This window comes from Mus pahari, chromosome 10, assembly GCF_900095145.1.
Source record: "Mus pahari chromosome 10, PAHARI_EIJ_v1.1, whole genome shotgun sequence".
NCBI lineage: Eukaryota > Metazoa > Chordata > Mammalia > Rodentia > Muridae > Mus > Mus pahari.
In genome coordinates, this window is record NC_034599.1 from 103,562,307 (window position 1) to 103,575,469 (window position 13,163).

Below are 13,163 nucleotides of genomic sequence, written 5' to 3' on the forward strand. Positions count from 1 at the left end.
TGTTTTGTTTTTTTAAAGATTTATTTATTTATTATATGTAAGTACACTGTAGCTGTCTTCAGACACCCCAAGAAGAGGGCATCAGATCTCATTAAGGATGGTTGTGAGCCACCATGTGGTTGCTGGGAATTGAACTCAGGACCTTTGGAAGAGCAGTCAGTGCTCTTAACCGCTGAGCCATCTCTCCAACCCATAGCACAGTTTTTTAATAGCGTGACTTAGGATCCAAGATAAGGATGTCTCTCATGTGATGTCAGTTTCTGTCAGGTGTCAAGACTTGTCTTAGTTACTCAGATGTGTCAAAGAATGGTTTTCTGGGATGGGCAGGGGTAGCTTAAATCCATGTGCATACAATGCATCCTGGAACTAGCTCTGTAGACCAGGCTGGCTTGGAAACCAGAGATCTGTCTCCCCAGGGCTGAGAATGTGTGCCTCCACTTTTGTTTCATTTTGTTGTTGTGGGTGGTGGTGGCGGTGGTGATGGTGGTATTGGTGGCGGCGGCGGTCATAGTGGGTTTTTTTGTTGTTGTTCTGGTTTGTTTGTTTGTTTTTTGAGATACTGTTGTCCCTGAGTCACCTGGATTTCATTTTGTTGACTGGCCTTGTACTCACAAGATATTGGCCAGCTTCTATTTTCCCTTTTCTTGTGGTTACAGGTGTGAGCTCCCATGCCTATCAAATGTACATCTGATACTTTTGTACATTTCTTTTTTATATTCTAATGTCATTTTTATTTAAGGGATTTTGTATATGATTTCATTTCTGTTCATTGCTCTATATATAGACCAGGCTGGCCTGGAACTCAGAGATCTTCCTGCCTCTTTCTCCCAAGTGCTTTGATTAAAGGTGTGTACCACCACCTTCTGGCTTCGCTTAAAATTTAAAAAAGAAAAAAAAATTGTTTTTTGATAAATATTTGACTACCTGTATTGATATAGACCATGTGTGTTTAGTGCCCTTAGGTGTTAGAAAAGGGCTAACGGATAGTTGTGATCCACCATCTGGGATCTGAACCTAGGTCCTCTGCAGTAATACAGAGTTCTTTACTGCAGAGCCAGCCCTTCATTTCCCTAATGCATTTTTCTATAGGTTTTTCTTATTCTTCTATAATCAACACTCAGGCCATAGAGCTGTTGTCATCAGTAGGCATGTACTTTTTGTTGCCGAGTAGCACACATTGGCCTCAAATTTGGAATCTACCCATCTCTTCGCAATGCTGGGGTCAGAGACCTGGTCCCCCATGTCTCATTTAGTCACTAATACTTTTACTCTGCTTTATACATCCCAGGAGATTGGTTCTTCATTCAAATCTCTTACAAGATCTTGTTATCAGTTGGGCAGTGGTGGTGCATGCCTTTAATCCCAGCACTTGAGAGGCACAGGCAGGCAGATTTCTGAGTTCGAGGCCAGCCTGGTCTACAGAGTGAGTTCCAGGACAGCCAGGGCTGTACAGAAAAACCCTGTCTCTAAAATCCAAAACCAAACCAAAACAAAAAAGATCTTGTTATCAATAAGATCCTTATTGTGACGCTATTATAACTGTAGAAATTATGAACTTACCATTTATTTAAAAGTTGGTATGACCTTTTGTCTCCATCCATTTATATAGAATGACTATTTCTTCATTTTGAATTTGTTAGTAATGACTTTATTTACTTTCTCTGTCTAGTACCAGTTTTGTAAAGTGTAAAGATTCTGCGTAACTCAAATAGCAGAAAGTGATCATTAAAACAACTTGTTTTAATTTTGCAGATGAGCAGGATGAAGAAGCAGTTACAACAGGAGGAAAGGTAAAAGTTTATTTAGGCCTGAGATGAGAGAAGATTCTTAGTCATGTGCACTGAGCAGAAGCAGAACTGTTTATGTTCAGATTGGCCTCAAACTGATCTGTGTCCCAGGATGTCTTTGAACTATTGATCACCCAGTTAGTGCCTCCTGACTGCTGTCATCTCCTGACTACTGTTCGCTGTAATGGACGGGCTTGTAGACGTACTAGGCGCGCACCTATCACCTGGTCCCCAGTCCGTCGGTTGTCCTGTGGTAGCGTTTCAAGTTCTTTTTTTTTTTTTTTTTTTTTTTTTCTTACTTTTTTTTTTTTTTTTATTTATATGAGTACACCAGAAGAGGGTCTCAGATCTCATTACGGGTGGTTGTGAGCCACCATGTGGTTGCTGGGAATTGAACTCGGGACCTCTGGAAGAGCAGTCAGTGCTCTAACCTGCTGAGCCACCTCTCCAGGCCGCATTTCAAGTTCTTGATCAGCATTATGCATACACTACTGTACCTAGTTGGTTTAGGTGATTTGGTTTTGGTTTTGGTTTTTTATTTCTGTTTTTGTTTTTCTCAAGTGTTTTAAACTTGTCCAGTTAGCCTTGGCCTTGAACCTCATGGCTGTCTTTCAGGATGCTAAGATTGCTGTCTTTAGCTACCACATACAGTTAAATTTCCTTAATCCTGTTAAGTTTCATACTCCCTCATAATAATTATATTGGTGGAGGGTAATTTTGGTTTTGTTCTTGTTTTTTGGGGTGGTTTTTTTGTTGTGGAGTGGTTTGGATTTTTTTGTTGTTGCTGTTGTTGTTTTGTTTTAAGACAGGGCTTGTCCATCGTGTAATCCTGGCTGTTTGTGAACTTGCTTTATAGACCAAGCTGGACTTAAACTCACAGATTCTTCTGCCTCTGCCTCAGAGTGGTAGGAGTGACATGCGTCACCAGCTCCTGGCAATACTTGTATTTCTTAGTCAGAAATCTTATTGAAAACAACCTTAGTATTTTCCAAGATCACCTCATAGGGTATAATCTTTAGTCCCATCCTCTCCCCTATTTACAAAGTAGCCGTCATAGTTGCCTGTGTTGGTGGTGGTTACCTGTCAGTTCAGATTAGTACTGTAGCATGCCTACCCTTGATTTTGTTACCTTTTATTTGGAAGGGTGTGGTATAGATTGCAGATGAGGTTGACTGTTCATCATACTTTTAATCTTTCTGGGGCAATATGTTACTGGTCACTGTTCCTGAAAATATTAGGTGAGAAGTAGGGTTGGCTGCTTCTTTTGAAAAAAAAAAAAAAAAAAAAAAGCAGGGCTTAATTTCAGTCCCACTTGTATGTTTAGCTATTAATGGTTATCCTAATATTTTATTACTGCTTTTAATTTTTTTGAGATACCATTTCACTTTTCACCCCCTGCTTCTACAAGTGCAGTGGTTTGAGGCGTGTGCCTCTATGCCTTGCAGTAAGCACAGTTAGACAGTAAATTTCTTGGAATGACTTTTTACTTCCTCAGTCTGTTTGTAATAGAAATGTTACAAAGTAATGGTTAATATTACATATTTTTGTTTTATGCATTTATGGGAAGATTTTAACAAGTCATAATTTAGTAAAACTTAACTTTTTTGAAAGGTGGATTGTTTTTATTTGTTTGTTGATTGGTTGTTTTGTGTTTTGAGGGAGGGTCTCTATATAGCCCATCTGACCTTAAACTCACTGTGTAGACTGGGCTAGTCTTGAATTCACAGAGATTCCAATATGTCCTCCAAGTGCTGGGATGAACGGCCCAATGGGGTTTGTGTTTGCAAGGCAGTGTCTTGTGTATCATGGGCTTTTCTCATTCACTGTGTGACTCAGGCTGTCATTGGACTCATCCCACCTCCTGAGACAGGTTTTCTAGGTGATATTACCATATCACACTCATGTAACTAAATTTAAAAGAGTCAGATACGTGCTGGTCTTGGCAGAGTCAGGGCTAGCCTGGTATACATACTGAGGTTCCAGGACAACCAGGCCTTCACAGTGAAGGACTTCTCCCTCGAAAAAATCAGTTGGTACTTCAATAAACTTTTGTTTTCTGGTTGGGTTTATTGCAATCACTGGCTTTTCTTAAGGAAATACTGATTTTTTTATTACATTTTCTACATGTGTATACTCATGTCTGCCGCGTCACATGTTTTCTATACGTTAGAGAACAACTTTCATGGGTAGATTCTCTCTTCCCACTATGAGGCTTCTAAGACTCAAATTCTTGGTGGCAGGCATTTTTTCCTTGTTCCAAGGGAAAAAAACTTAGGTTATAATTGATTCATCAGACATAGTTTAACTAAACCTAAATATAAGCACATTAATACTGAGAATAGTTTTGTTAGCTTCCTTCTTTTTACGAATAAGTTTTGTTAATGGATAATAATTTCTCCACCATTCAAATACTGGCCAGTGCTTTCTGCTTTTACATCAAATTTCATTTTTTTTTTTAAAGATTTATTTATTATGTGTAAGTAGCTGTCCTCAGAAACACCAGAAGAGGGCATCTGATTACATTACAGATGGGTGTGAGCCCCCTTGTGGTTGTTGGAATTTGACCTCAGGACCTCTGGAAGAATAGTCAGTGCTCTCAACCTCTGAGCCATTTCTCCAGCCTTTTTTTTTTTTTAAAAAAAAAAAAGTATTTATTATTATATATAAGTACATTGTAGCTGACTTCAGATGCACCAGAAGAGGGTGTTAAATCTCATTATGAGTGGTTGTGAGCCACCATATGGGTGGTGGAATTTGAACTCAGAACCTTCAGAAGACCAGTCGGTGCTCTTAACTACACGTTAATAGAGGAAGAGCCTTTATGCCAATTTTGTGCTTAGACACATAAGTGCTCTCATCCACTTAAAGACTTACAGCATACATAGCATTTATATAAATATATGCACATTTACACACGTGTACACACACACTAAAAGTTGATAATTGGCCTAGAACTTTACTGTGTAGAACATAGTAACAGAGTTCTATTATGTAGAAATGTTAACAAACTCAGGAATTTCCTCTGCCTCCTACATTCTTGGATTAAAGATACCATGCTACCATGCCAAGCTTCCGTAATATTCTTGATTAAAAACCATTTATTCTAGTCATGAATAGTGAAAAGCTTTAAGATAGTTTCTGAAGGTGTGATATATCTTACTGGAAATGGCTTGTCAGGTGGCTCAGCTAATGAAAGCATTTGCTCTACAACTCCCAAACCCACGGAAAGGTCGAAGGGCGGAACTAGCAGTACAGTACCTGCAAATGTGAATATAACTTACAGTGTGTAGTCTGTGGTCAGGTTTGCTCTGAGAAGAGATATCAGTAAAAGAAATTTCCAAGGCAGTTGAACAATTTCATTTTAAACTGTGGTAAGATTGGAACAGGATCTGTGTATGTAATACAGACTAGTGTGTGTGCGTGCAATTGTGAGAGAAAAAGTTGGAAGACTGGGTCTCTTCTAACGTGGGGCCTTTCCACAGTAGCCCTAGTTGTCCTTGAACTTCCTGTGTAAATAAAGCTGGCCTCAGACTCATAGATCCTCCTGCCTGTGTCTTTACAGTGCTGAGATTAAAGGGATATACCACCGCACTCACCACAAAACTCATTTTTAATAGCCAAGTAACTTCTAGTATAGGTCCTTTAGCTGCACTTTCTGGGCTTGTGATGTGTTTATAATTTAATGCTTCTGTGTATTTTTCTTTTTGTACAGAAATATTAAGTAGTTGCTATTTTAACTCTTGCATCATTATGGGGAATAAACGAGTTAAGGACTATTAGTAGGTACTCTTATTTAGTATTTAGAATAAAGCAATCTTTATGTTATGTTAGTATCCTTACTTGTTGAGATTTGTGATCCTGGAACTGTATGGTCACAGTTATGATCACTACTGCGAAGGGCTTCAGAGTCACCCCAGGGGTCAAGAGCGCTGGCTGCTCTTCCAGAGGATTCAGGTTTGATTCCCAACAGCCATGGGTTAACACTCAAAACTCCTCTCACCCTGCTAGACACTGAATGCATGTCCCACATGCTAGCATACACTTAAAATACCGATTAAAAAATTAAAAAGCTCTTGTGAAGAGAGATTTTACACATGTATCAATTCTTTTTGGTTTTTCGAGACAGGGTTTCTCTGTGTAACCCTGGCTGTCCTGGAACTCACTCTGTAGACCAGGGTGGCCTCCAACTCAGAAATCCNCCTGCCTCTGCCTCCACCTCCCAAGTGCTGGGATTAAAGGCCTGTGGCACCACCACCCAGCCACATGTATCAATTCTTGAATGAAATAGTGTTACTTTTATTTGATAATTAAATTTTTTGACTAGTTAATTTTAGTATTCTATTTGATAAGGAAAAATACAGTTGTTTTCATTTCTCCACTTTTATACTGTTAGAAATAAGAAATGTTTATTCCTAAGAATTGTTTCTTAGTCCTTCAGATGGGATCTATTACCTTTAATTGACCTCTATCATGTATGTGATTTGTCTGTTCTCTCTGAACAACACATTTTTTTTTATAGGAAGATGAAGATCCCAGCAAAGGTGATCCAAGTCGCTCAGTTGACCCAGGTGAAGACAATGTGACAGAACAGACCAATCACATCATTATTCCCAGCTATGCATCCTGGTTTGATTATAATTGGTAAGTGGGATTTTAACACCTGAAGCATGGTACAGAGGGGTGGACACACTTAACCTTCACATCAGGTCTGCTGTACCCTTTCCCAGTCTCCCCAATAGACAGCATGGGCAGCTATCTTTATAAGCATGTTCTTCTTACTGTGTTGTTGCCTTATGTGTTTATTCTCTTTACCATGCAGTGGTGTTCAACCCGTGAGTCCTTCAACCCCTTTTAGGGGTTGCATATCAGATATTTACATTATGGTTGATAATAGTAGCAAAATTATACTTATGAAGTAACAGTGAAATACTGTTACGGTTGCGGATTACCACAAGATGAGAGCCTAATGTTTAGAAACCTGAATAGCTATGAGTGCTGACTTCATCATCGAGTTGCTGAACTTACTAGTCCAATTTCCTGCTATACATCTTCCAAAAGTCTTTAAATTTTGAGCCTTTTTATTGTCCTAGTGTTACGAAAATGAATGCTAACATTTATAATTTTGTTTGAGAGTAGGTCTTGTGCTTTACCCCATGCTAACACCAGGCTTCTGACAGTCTTGACTGGATAAGTTGTTGGTGTTACAGACTTGAACCAATGTTACCAGTAGTTTTTCAGTTGGGTAAGAGAATAGAAAACTATTACTTATAAAGCTTTAACTGTGTTATTTTCCTCTCATACGTAAAGAAAGTTGTCTAGTACAACCAGTTTTATCAGCAGTCAATTTATTAGTTTTCCTTTGAAAAGTGAGGAATGTATAGCTCTGATTTAGGGTTTAATGCTCTTTCAAAAACAATCTGCTTCTGTCTTTTCTTTCAGTATTCATGTGATTGAACGGCGTGCACTTCCAGAATTCTTTAATGGAAAAAACAAATCCAAGACCCCTGAGATGTGAGCCCAGTAGTTTATAAAACTTTTTATGTTCATAGCATGAGTTTGTTGGTTTATTTTGATGTCTTAAGTGTTTTTGTTTTTTTTTTTTAAAGATTTATTTATTTATTGTATGTAAGTACACTGTAGCTGTCTTCAGGCACTCCAGAAGAGGGCATCAGATCTTGTTATGGATGGTTATGAGCCACCATGTGGTTGCTGGGATTTGAACTCTGGACCTTTGGAAGAGCAGTCAAGTGCTCTTACCCACTGAGCCATCTCACCAGCCTGATGTCTATGTATTTTATCTACATGTGTATGTGAACCAAGTGTGTGCAGTGCCTGTGAAGGCCAGAAGAGAGCACTTGAGGGTGGAGCTGTAGAAGGTTATGAGCAAACCTGGGTCATCTGCAATACCGTCAGCAAGTCCTGTTAAAAGCAGGACTTTTTTGTGAGCCTTCTTCCCACAATTCCCACTGGTTGTTTTTGCTTTTTGTTTCTTTTAATTTGCAAATAGTGAGTACCACTAAAAATTATTCATTTTTCCATCATCTTAACTTCAAAATAATTTTTAATATTTTTCTTCCTAAATTTCAGATTATGTGTGTCAGTTCTAGCACTTAAATATTGAATGTAATAAATAGTGTTTACTAGTGGTTTCTCAAAATAGCTTTTAATTATTTCTATGTGTGTTAGGATTTACATACATTCTCATATAATGATATGACAGGTAATAAGTCTTTATCTTCATGACAGATTATTAATTACAAGCCTGTAGGATTATTCAGCTGCACTTGAACTGAGTTAAGTTTTCTAAAGCACTTGCTTTTGAATTTGAATTGGAAATAAACAGGAAGGAGTTTGCTCTTCAGGAAGTATATCTGTCTACTCTTTGTGACCTGTTGTATGTATGTATTTATGTATGTATGTATGTATGTATTTAAATGCTTGTTTGTTTGCTTGTTTGTCTTGCTATGCACATTAGGCGAGCTCACAGTGATCTGCATTCTGGTTTTCTGAGTGGAAGGATCAAAGTGTATACCATCAGGCCTAGACTATTTCTCCCGAAACTCTCACCTCTGCGAGTGATCCATGGCTGTTCTTTCATGGAACATTAATCTATTTCCATTGCTTGCATATAGTGCCATGATAAGATTGTTTCATGGTTACCCTGTCTTAGAGGAGAACTGACTTAAATAGTATTCCATGTAAAGGATAGCATAGGCAATAATAAATATATTCTCATTGTGTTTTTCTATGTTAATTAGGGATTTTGTGTCGATGTCAGAGATAGTGCTCACTAACCTAGTAACAATGGATTGGAGTCACCGCAATCCAGATTGGACTTTTAAAACCTGGATTGATTTTTTTTTTTTCCATGTTTTTAAATATGTAAGGATTTGGAGAGTCGTCTCTTTTAAAATTAGACTTTTCTACTTTAGCCTTTTTCATCTTATAACTGAGTCATTTTTGTCTGTCCATGCTTGTTCAGTAGTCTTTTTGCTCTTACATAGTTGCCCTTGTGTGTTTTCAGACTTTTCTTTTCCTTTTTGCTAAAAATTGGTTGGTAGATGCCATGATCCTTAACACTCTGTAATGCAGGTTTGTGGCTGAAGTGCTTCAGTATGCCGTAGAATCTGCTGAAGTTCCCTTTGTGCTCTTGTCTTTCCCTGCATTGTTCTCTGTGACTGTGGTCTGACTAGGGCACACTGCTGTGTCAGAGCAAAGTTCTCTGGTGAGAAGTGAGAGTGTTCAGAGATCGAGAGCACAGAGCTGAGATGCTGAGTTTTGGCCAAATTATTGTCTAGCCCCCAGTCCGAGACAATAGTGCTTTGTGTGTCAGTGTCCTTGAGGAAATGGACAGGTGGACTTTATTTTATAGAGTGATTTGGAGTATTAGGTAAACTCTGTTGCACAGCTTAGCAACCGAGACCAGATGGTCACGTTGCAGTTGTTTCAATGGCTGTATACCTGTTTTCCATCTTACTCATTCTGAATTTATTTGAATTGTTGATATTTGGTACATTGTCGGTGTTATTGCGTATTACTGTCTTTTAGGGTGGTTATAGTTGTCCAGCATTTTTACTTTGGGCTTTGTTTATACTACATTATAAGTTTTGCCCTTGTATTTTAGATACTTGGCATATCGAAATTTTATGATTGACACATACCGTCTAAACCCTCAAGAATATTTAACCAGCACTGCTTGTCGGCGAAACCTGACTGGAGATGTGTGTGCTGTGATGAGGTAAAATTTTGACTTCTGTCCTGTACTATAGGTGCTTAGAGATGCATTCCTGCTTTATATCTAGCCAGTTTTGTATTTAAGTTCTTCTTATGCCTAGTTACCTGCATCATGGGTGCAAGGGGTAAGTTTGCATTCTGGAGCAACGTGTCAGCTCTCCTGAACAGATGCCGCAGGCAGTTAGGAGCAGCCTGACATGGCTCCTGGGGGAAGGGATTGGATTTCCTGAAAGAGCTTACCTTTATGACCAATTAAACTGGGTGCTCTTCATCATACTGACAGGGATTCTGTATTTTTTTATAACTTTATGTTTCATAGGTTATATCTTTTATGGCCAGATTATAAAATAACAAGGGATTTGGGTGGGAGTATATATACCATCCCAGAACAATATTTAAATTTGGGTTTCATTCTCTGTATTGGGTCAGAGAATCAATTCTTTCATCATGGAAGAGAGAGGATTTGTTCTATATTTTCTGCATTAAGAGAACTATTATGTGATGGCCATGGTGGTATATGCCTTTAATCCCAGCCCTGGAATGATAGGCAAGCAGTATGTGCTTTCATGGACAGCTTGTTCCTTACAGTGAGGTGCCAGAGCTACACAGTAGTACCACCTCAAAGATAGAAACAGTCATCCATTTTCATCATTTGACATTGTTTTCAGATTGTGTGTTCTCCCTAACACAGTGCTAACATACTTGGTTCTTTGCAGCCTGCAGAGAAAATCTTTTCTTCCTTCTGTTTTGTTTCTTAACTGCACTTTTATGGATTCACAGATGAAACTGAGTCACAGGATTATAATTTTAAAAGCTTTCATCTTTCAGGGTTCATGCCTTCTTAGAGCAATGGGGTCTTGTTAACTACCAAGTTGACCCAGAGAGTCGACCCATGGCAATGGGACCTCCTCCCACTCCTCATTTCAATGTGTTAGCTGACACACCCTCTGGGCTTGTGCCCCTGCATCTTCGATCACCGCAGGTAAGTTAGTGGTGACTGCTCTGGAAGACCCCTGGTAACTCCTGTCCCCGTGCTGCTGCCCACCGATAGGTTTCTGGTGGCTTTTTTTTGCTTTTCATTTCTCCTAATGTTTAAGGTAATATTGTGCCATCAATTGGTGAGACCTGCTAGGAAATTAGCACATTTATTGTTATTCTTTAACACTTTCATCAGTATCACTAGGCAGCAAGCAGGTAATACAGAATTGTCATTAAGTCTGTGTCTGGGAAGTGTGCATTAAAAACCCTTATTCAAAACTTTACTCATGATTTCAGGAGGAGACATGCATTGTTTTGAAAAGACTACTGTGGCAAAAAAATTAATAATAGGACATTCATACTGTATTTCCTTTTCATTGACAAAGAGAATATATCATTAGCAGAAAAATTGCCTATCTTCTCTGACTTAAAGATTGCACCAGAAATACCTGTTTTTTCCAAATTGCATTTATTGACAGTTTACCATAGAAGTATACTTACAGATTTTTTTGTTCTTTCTTTTTGTGGAAACTTGCCAAAAGTGGTTATTTTGATAAATTTTCATATTTGAGACATTTCTATGTAAATCGGACTCCTGGAACTCACTCTATAGATTGATCTAAGTTAACATCCACCTGCCTCTGAATCAAAGGCAAGTGCCACCATGCCCAGCTGATTAAGATAATCAACTAGTCTGAAGTAATATTTAAAAACTTGTACACCTTTGCATTTAAACAGTAAATACAGTCATTTTGTCATCTGCCTCACAGGTCCCTGCTGCTCAACAGATGTTAAATTTTCCTGAGAAGAACAAGGAAAAACCAATTGATTTGCAGAACTTTGGTCTTCGAACTGACATTTACTCCAAGAAAACACTGGCAAAGGTAAAGGCTTGTGAACCCACTGTAGCCTCCTGCTCGTATGTCTGTTTTCTATTATATCACATCCAGTGTCTGATAGGATACAGCAAGGTCTCTGCTCAGGTCTGGCGGCCTTTCAGCAGTCAGTTGTATGATTAGCAGATAGATATTTAAATAACTACAGACAGGGTTTTGTGAGGGTAGTACAATTTGAAAAGTAAATTAAAAAATACAGTAAGAAGAGTAACCTTGTGAGCATCTCCGGTGATTCCACCAACTATTCAGATTACAGAGCAGGCTAAGCAGAAAGAACCAAGTACTGGAGACCTGTCAGCAATCAGAAGGATTCATTTATATGAGTGAAAGAGAAAAAAGTAAGGCAGAGGATTGATAATTGGCTGTGTAATGGCTAATATTATTCTAGAAGTGATAAAAATAGTTACATTCAGAGGGTGATATGGTAGCTCAGCATTTCACGGTAGTTGCGACCAAGCCTGGCCACCTGAATTCAGATCCCCAGCAAACACAGAAACCCCGATGTGATAGCACCTTCTCAAACAAGAAAGACAGGAGAATCCCCATGAAGGTAGCAGGTCCATTAGCCTGGAGTTGGCTACACAGAGGCACACAGTAAAAGGGACATTGCCAAAACCATGGTGGAAACTGACAGCCTACGTCCAAGGTTGTCCTATTACCTTACAAATATACACACACACATAATGCTCCTCATTCAAAAATAAACATAGTTTTAAAACTATGATTTAAAAAAAAAAAAAAGCAAAACAAGGAAGGTAAGATAGAACTGAGAAAGAGGGCTGGAGAAATGGCCCAGAGATTAACAGCACTGACTGCTCTTCCAGAAGTCCTGAGTTCAATTCCCAGCATCCACATGGTGGGTGGCTCACAACCACCTGTAATGGGATCTGATTCCCTCTTTTGCTGTGTCTGATGACAGCGACATTATACTTACATAAAATAAATAAATAAATTTTTGAAAGAAAATAAAAGTAATTGAATTTAAAGTCATGAAACATGTTTGATGCTACATTAGGGTTAGATGTCAGAGAACAAAGAATATTATATTGTAAAGTAATAAAAACCCATTTGGATCTTTATTAAGTAATCCATGGATTTAGCAATAAGATGTTTTTAGATGTTAAAAAGTGTGTAAGTTTTCACTAGCAATTGCCAAACACCACACAAAGTTCCTTGGTCTGAAAAGAAATGAGCTCAGATAGACTTACAATGGCTTACAATGGAATCAGCAATGGCTCACAGTAGGACAACATCCCAAATATGCCTGCCTTTCTGAATTACCTGGGGTGTGTAAGTGATCTCCTTCTTTAGATCCGTGTGTTTCCCTAACAGTTTGGCTACTGCCTTCATTTGGGCTTCCTTATTCTCTTTGTTTTGTTTGTTTTTGAGACAGGGTTTCTCTGTGTAGCCCTTGCTGTCCTAGAACTCATTCTGTAGACCAGGCTGGCCTCCAGTTCAGAAATCCACCTGCCTCTTCCTCCCAAGTGCTGGGATTAAAGGTGTGCGCCACCACTGCCCGACTGGGCTTCCTTTTTTTTTTTTAATTTATTTATTTATTATATGTAAGTACACTGTAGCTGTCTTCAGACATCCCAGAAGAGGACATCAGATCTTATTACGGATGGTTGTGAGCCATCATGTGGTTGCTGGAATCAAAGCCGTGTGCTTGAGAGTACTCTTATATTCTGCCATCTCTCCAGCCCTGTTTATTTTATGTGCCTGAGTGTCTGCACATTTTTGCATTATGTTTCTGTGGTTGCTGTGGTGT

The 13,163-nt window shown here is 38.7% G+C and overlaps 1 protein-coding gene across 1 annotated transcript in view; it reads left to right on the forward strand.

The window, feature by feature from the left end:
• Positions 1–13,163, forward strand: part of Smarcc1 (SWI/SNF related, matrix associated, actin dependent regulator of chromatin subfamily c member 1) — a 94,133-nt gene that overhangs the window by 35,229 nt on the left and 45,741 nt on the right. The window contains exons 13-18 of the mRNA XM_021205909.2: positions 1,753–1,790; positions 6,307–6,428; positions 7,227–7,298; positions 9,412–9,525; positions 10,350–10,503; positions 11,270–11,383. Of these exons, the coding sequence (XP_021061568.1) occupies positions 1,753–1,790; positions 6,307–6,428; positions 7,227–7,298; positions 9,412–9,525; positions 10,350–10,503; positions 11,270–11,383 (614 nt within the window). The remainder of the gene's footprint in view (positions 1–1,752; positions 1,791–6,306; positions 6,429–7,226; positions 7,299–9,411; positions 9,526–10,349; positions 10,504–11,269; positions 11,384–13,163) is intronic.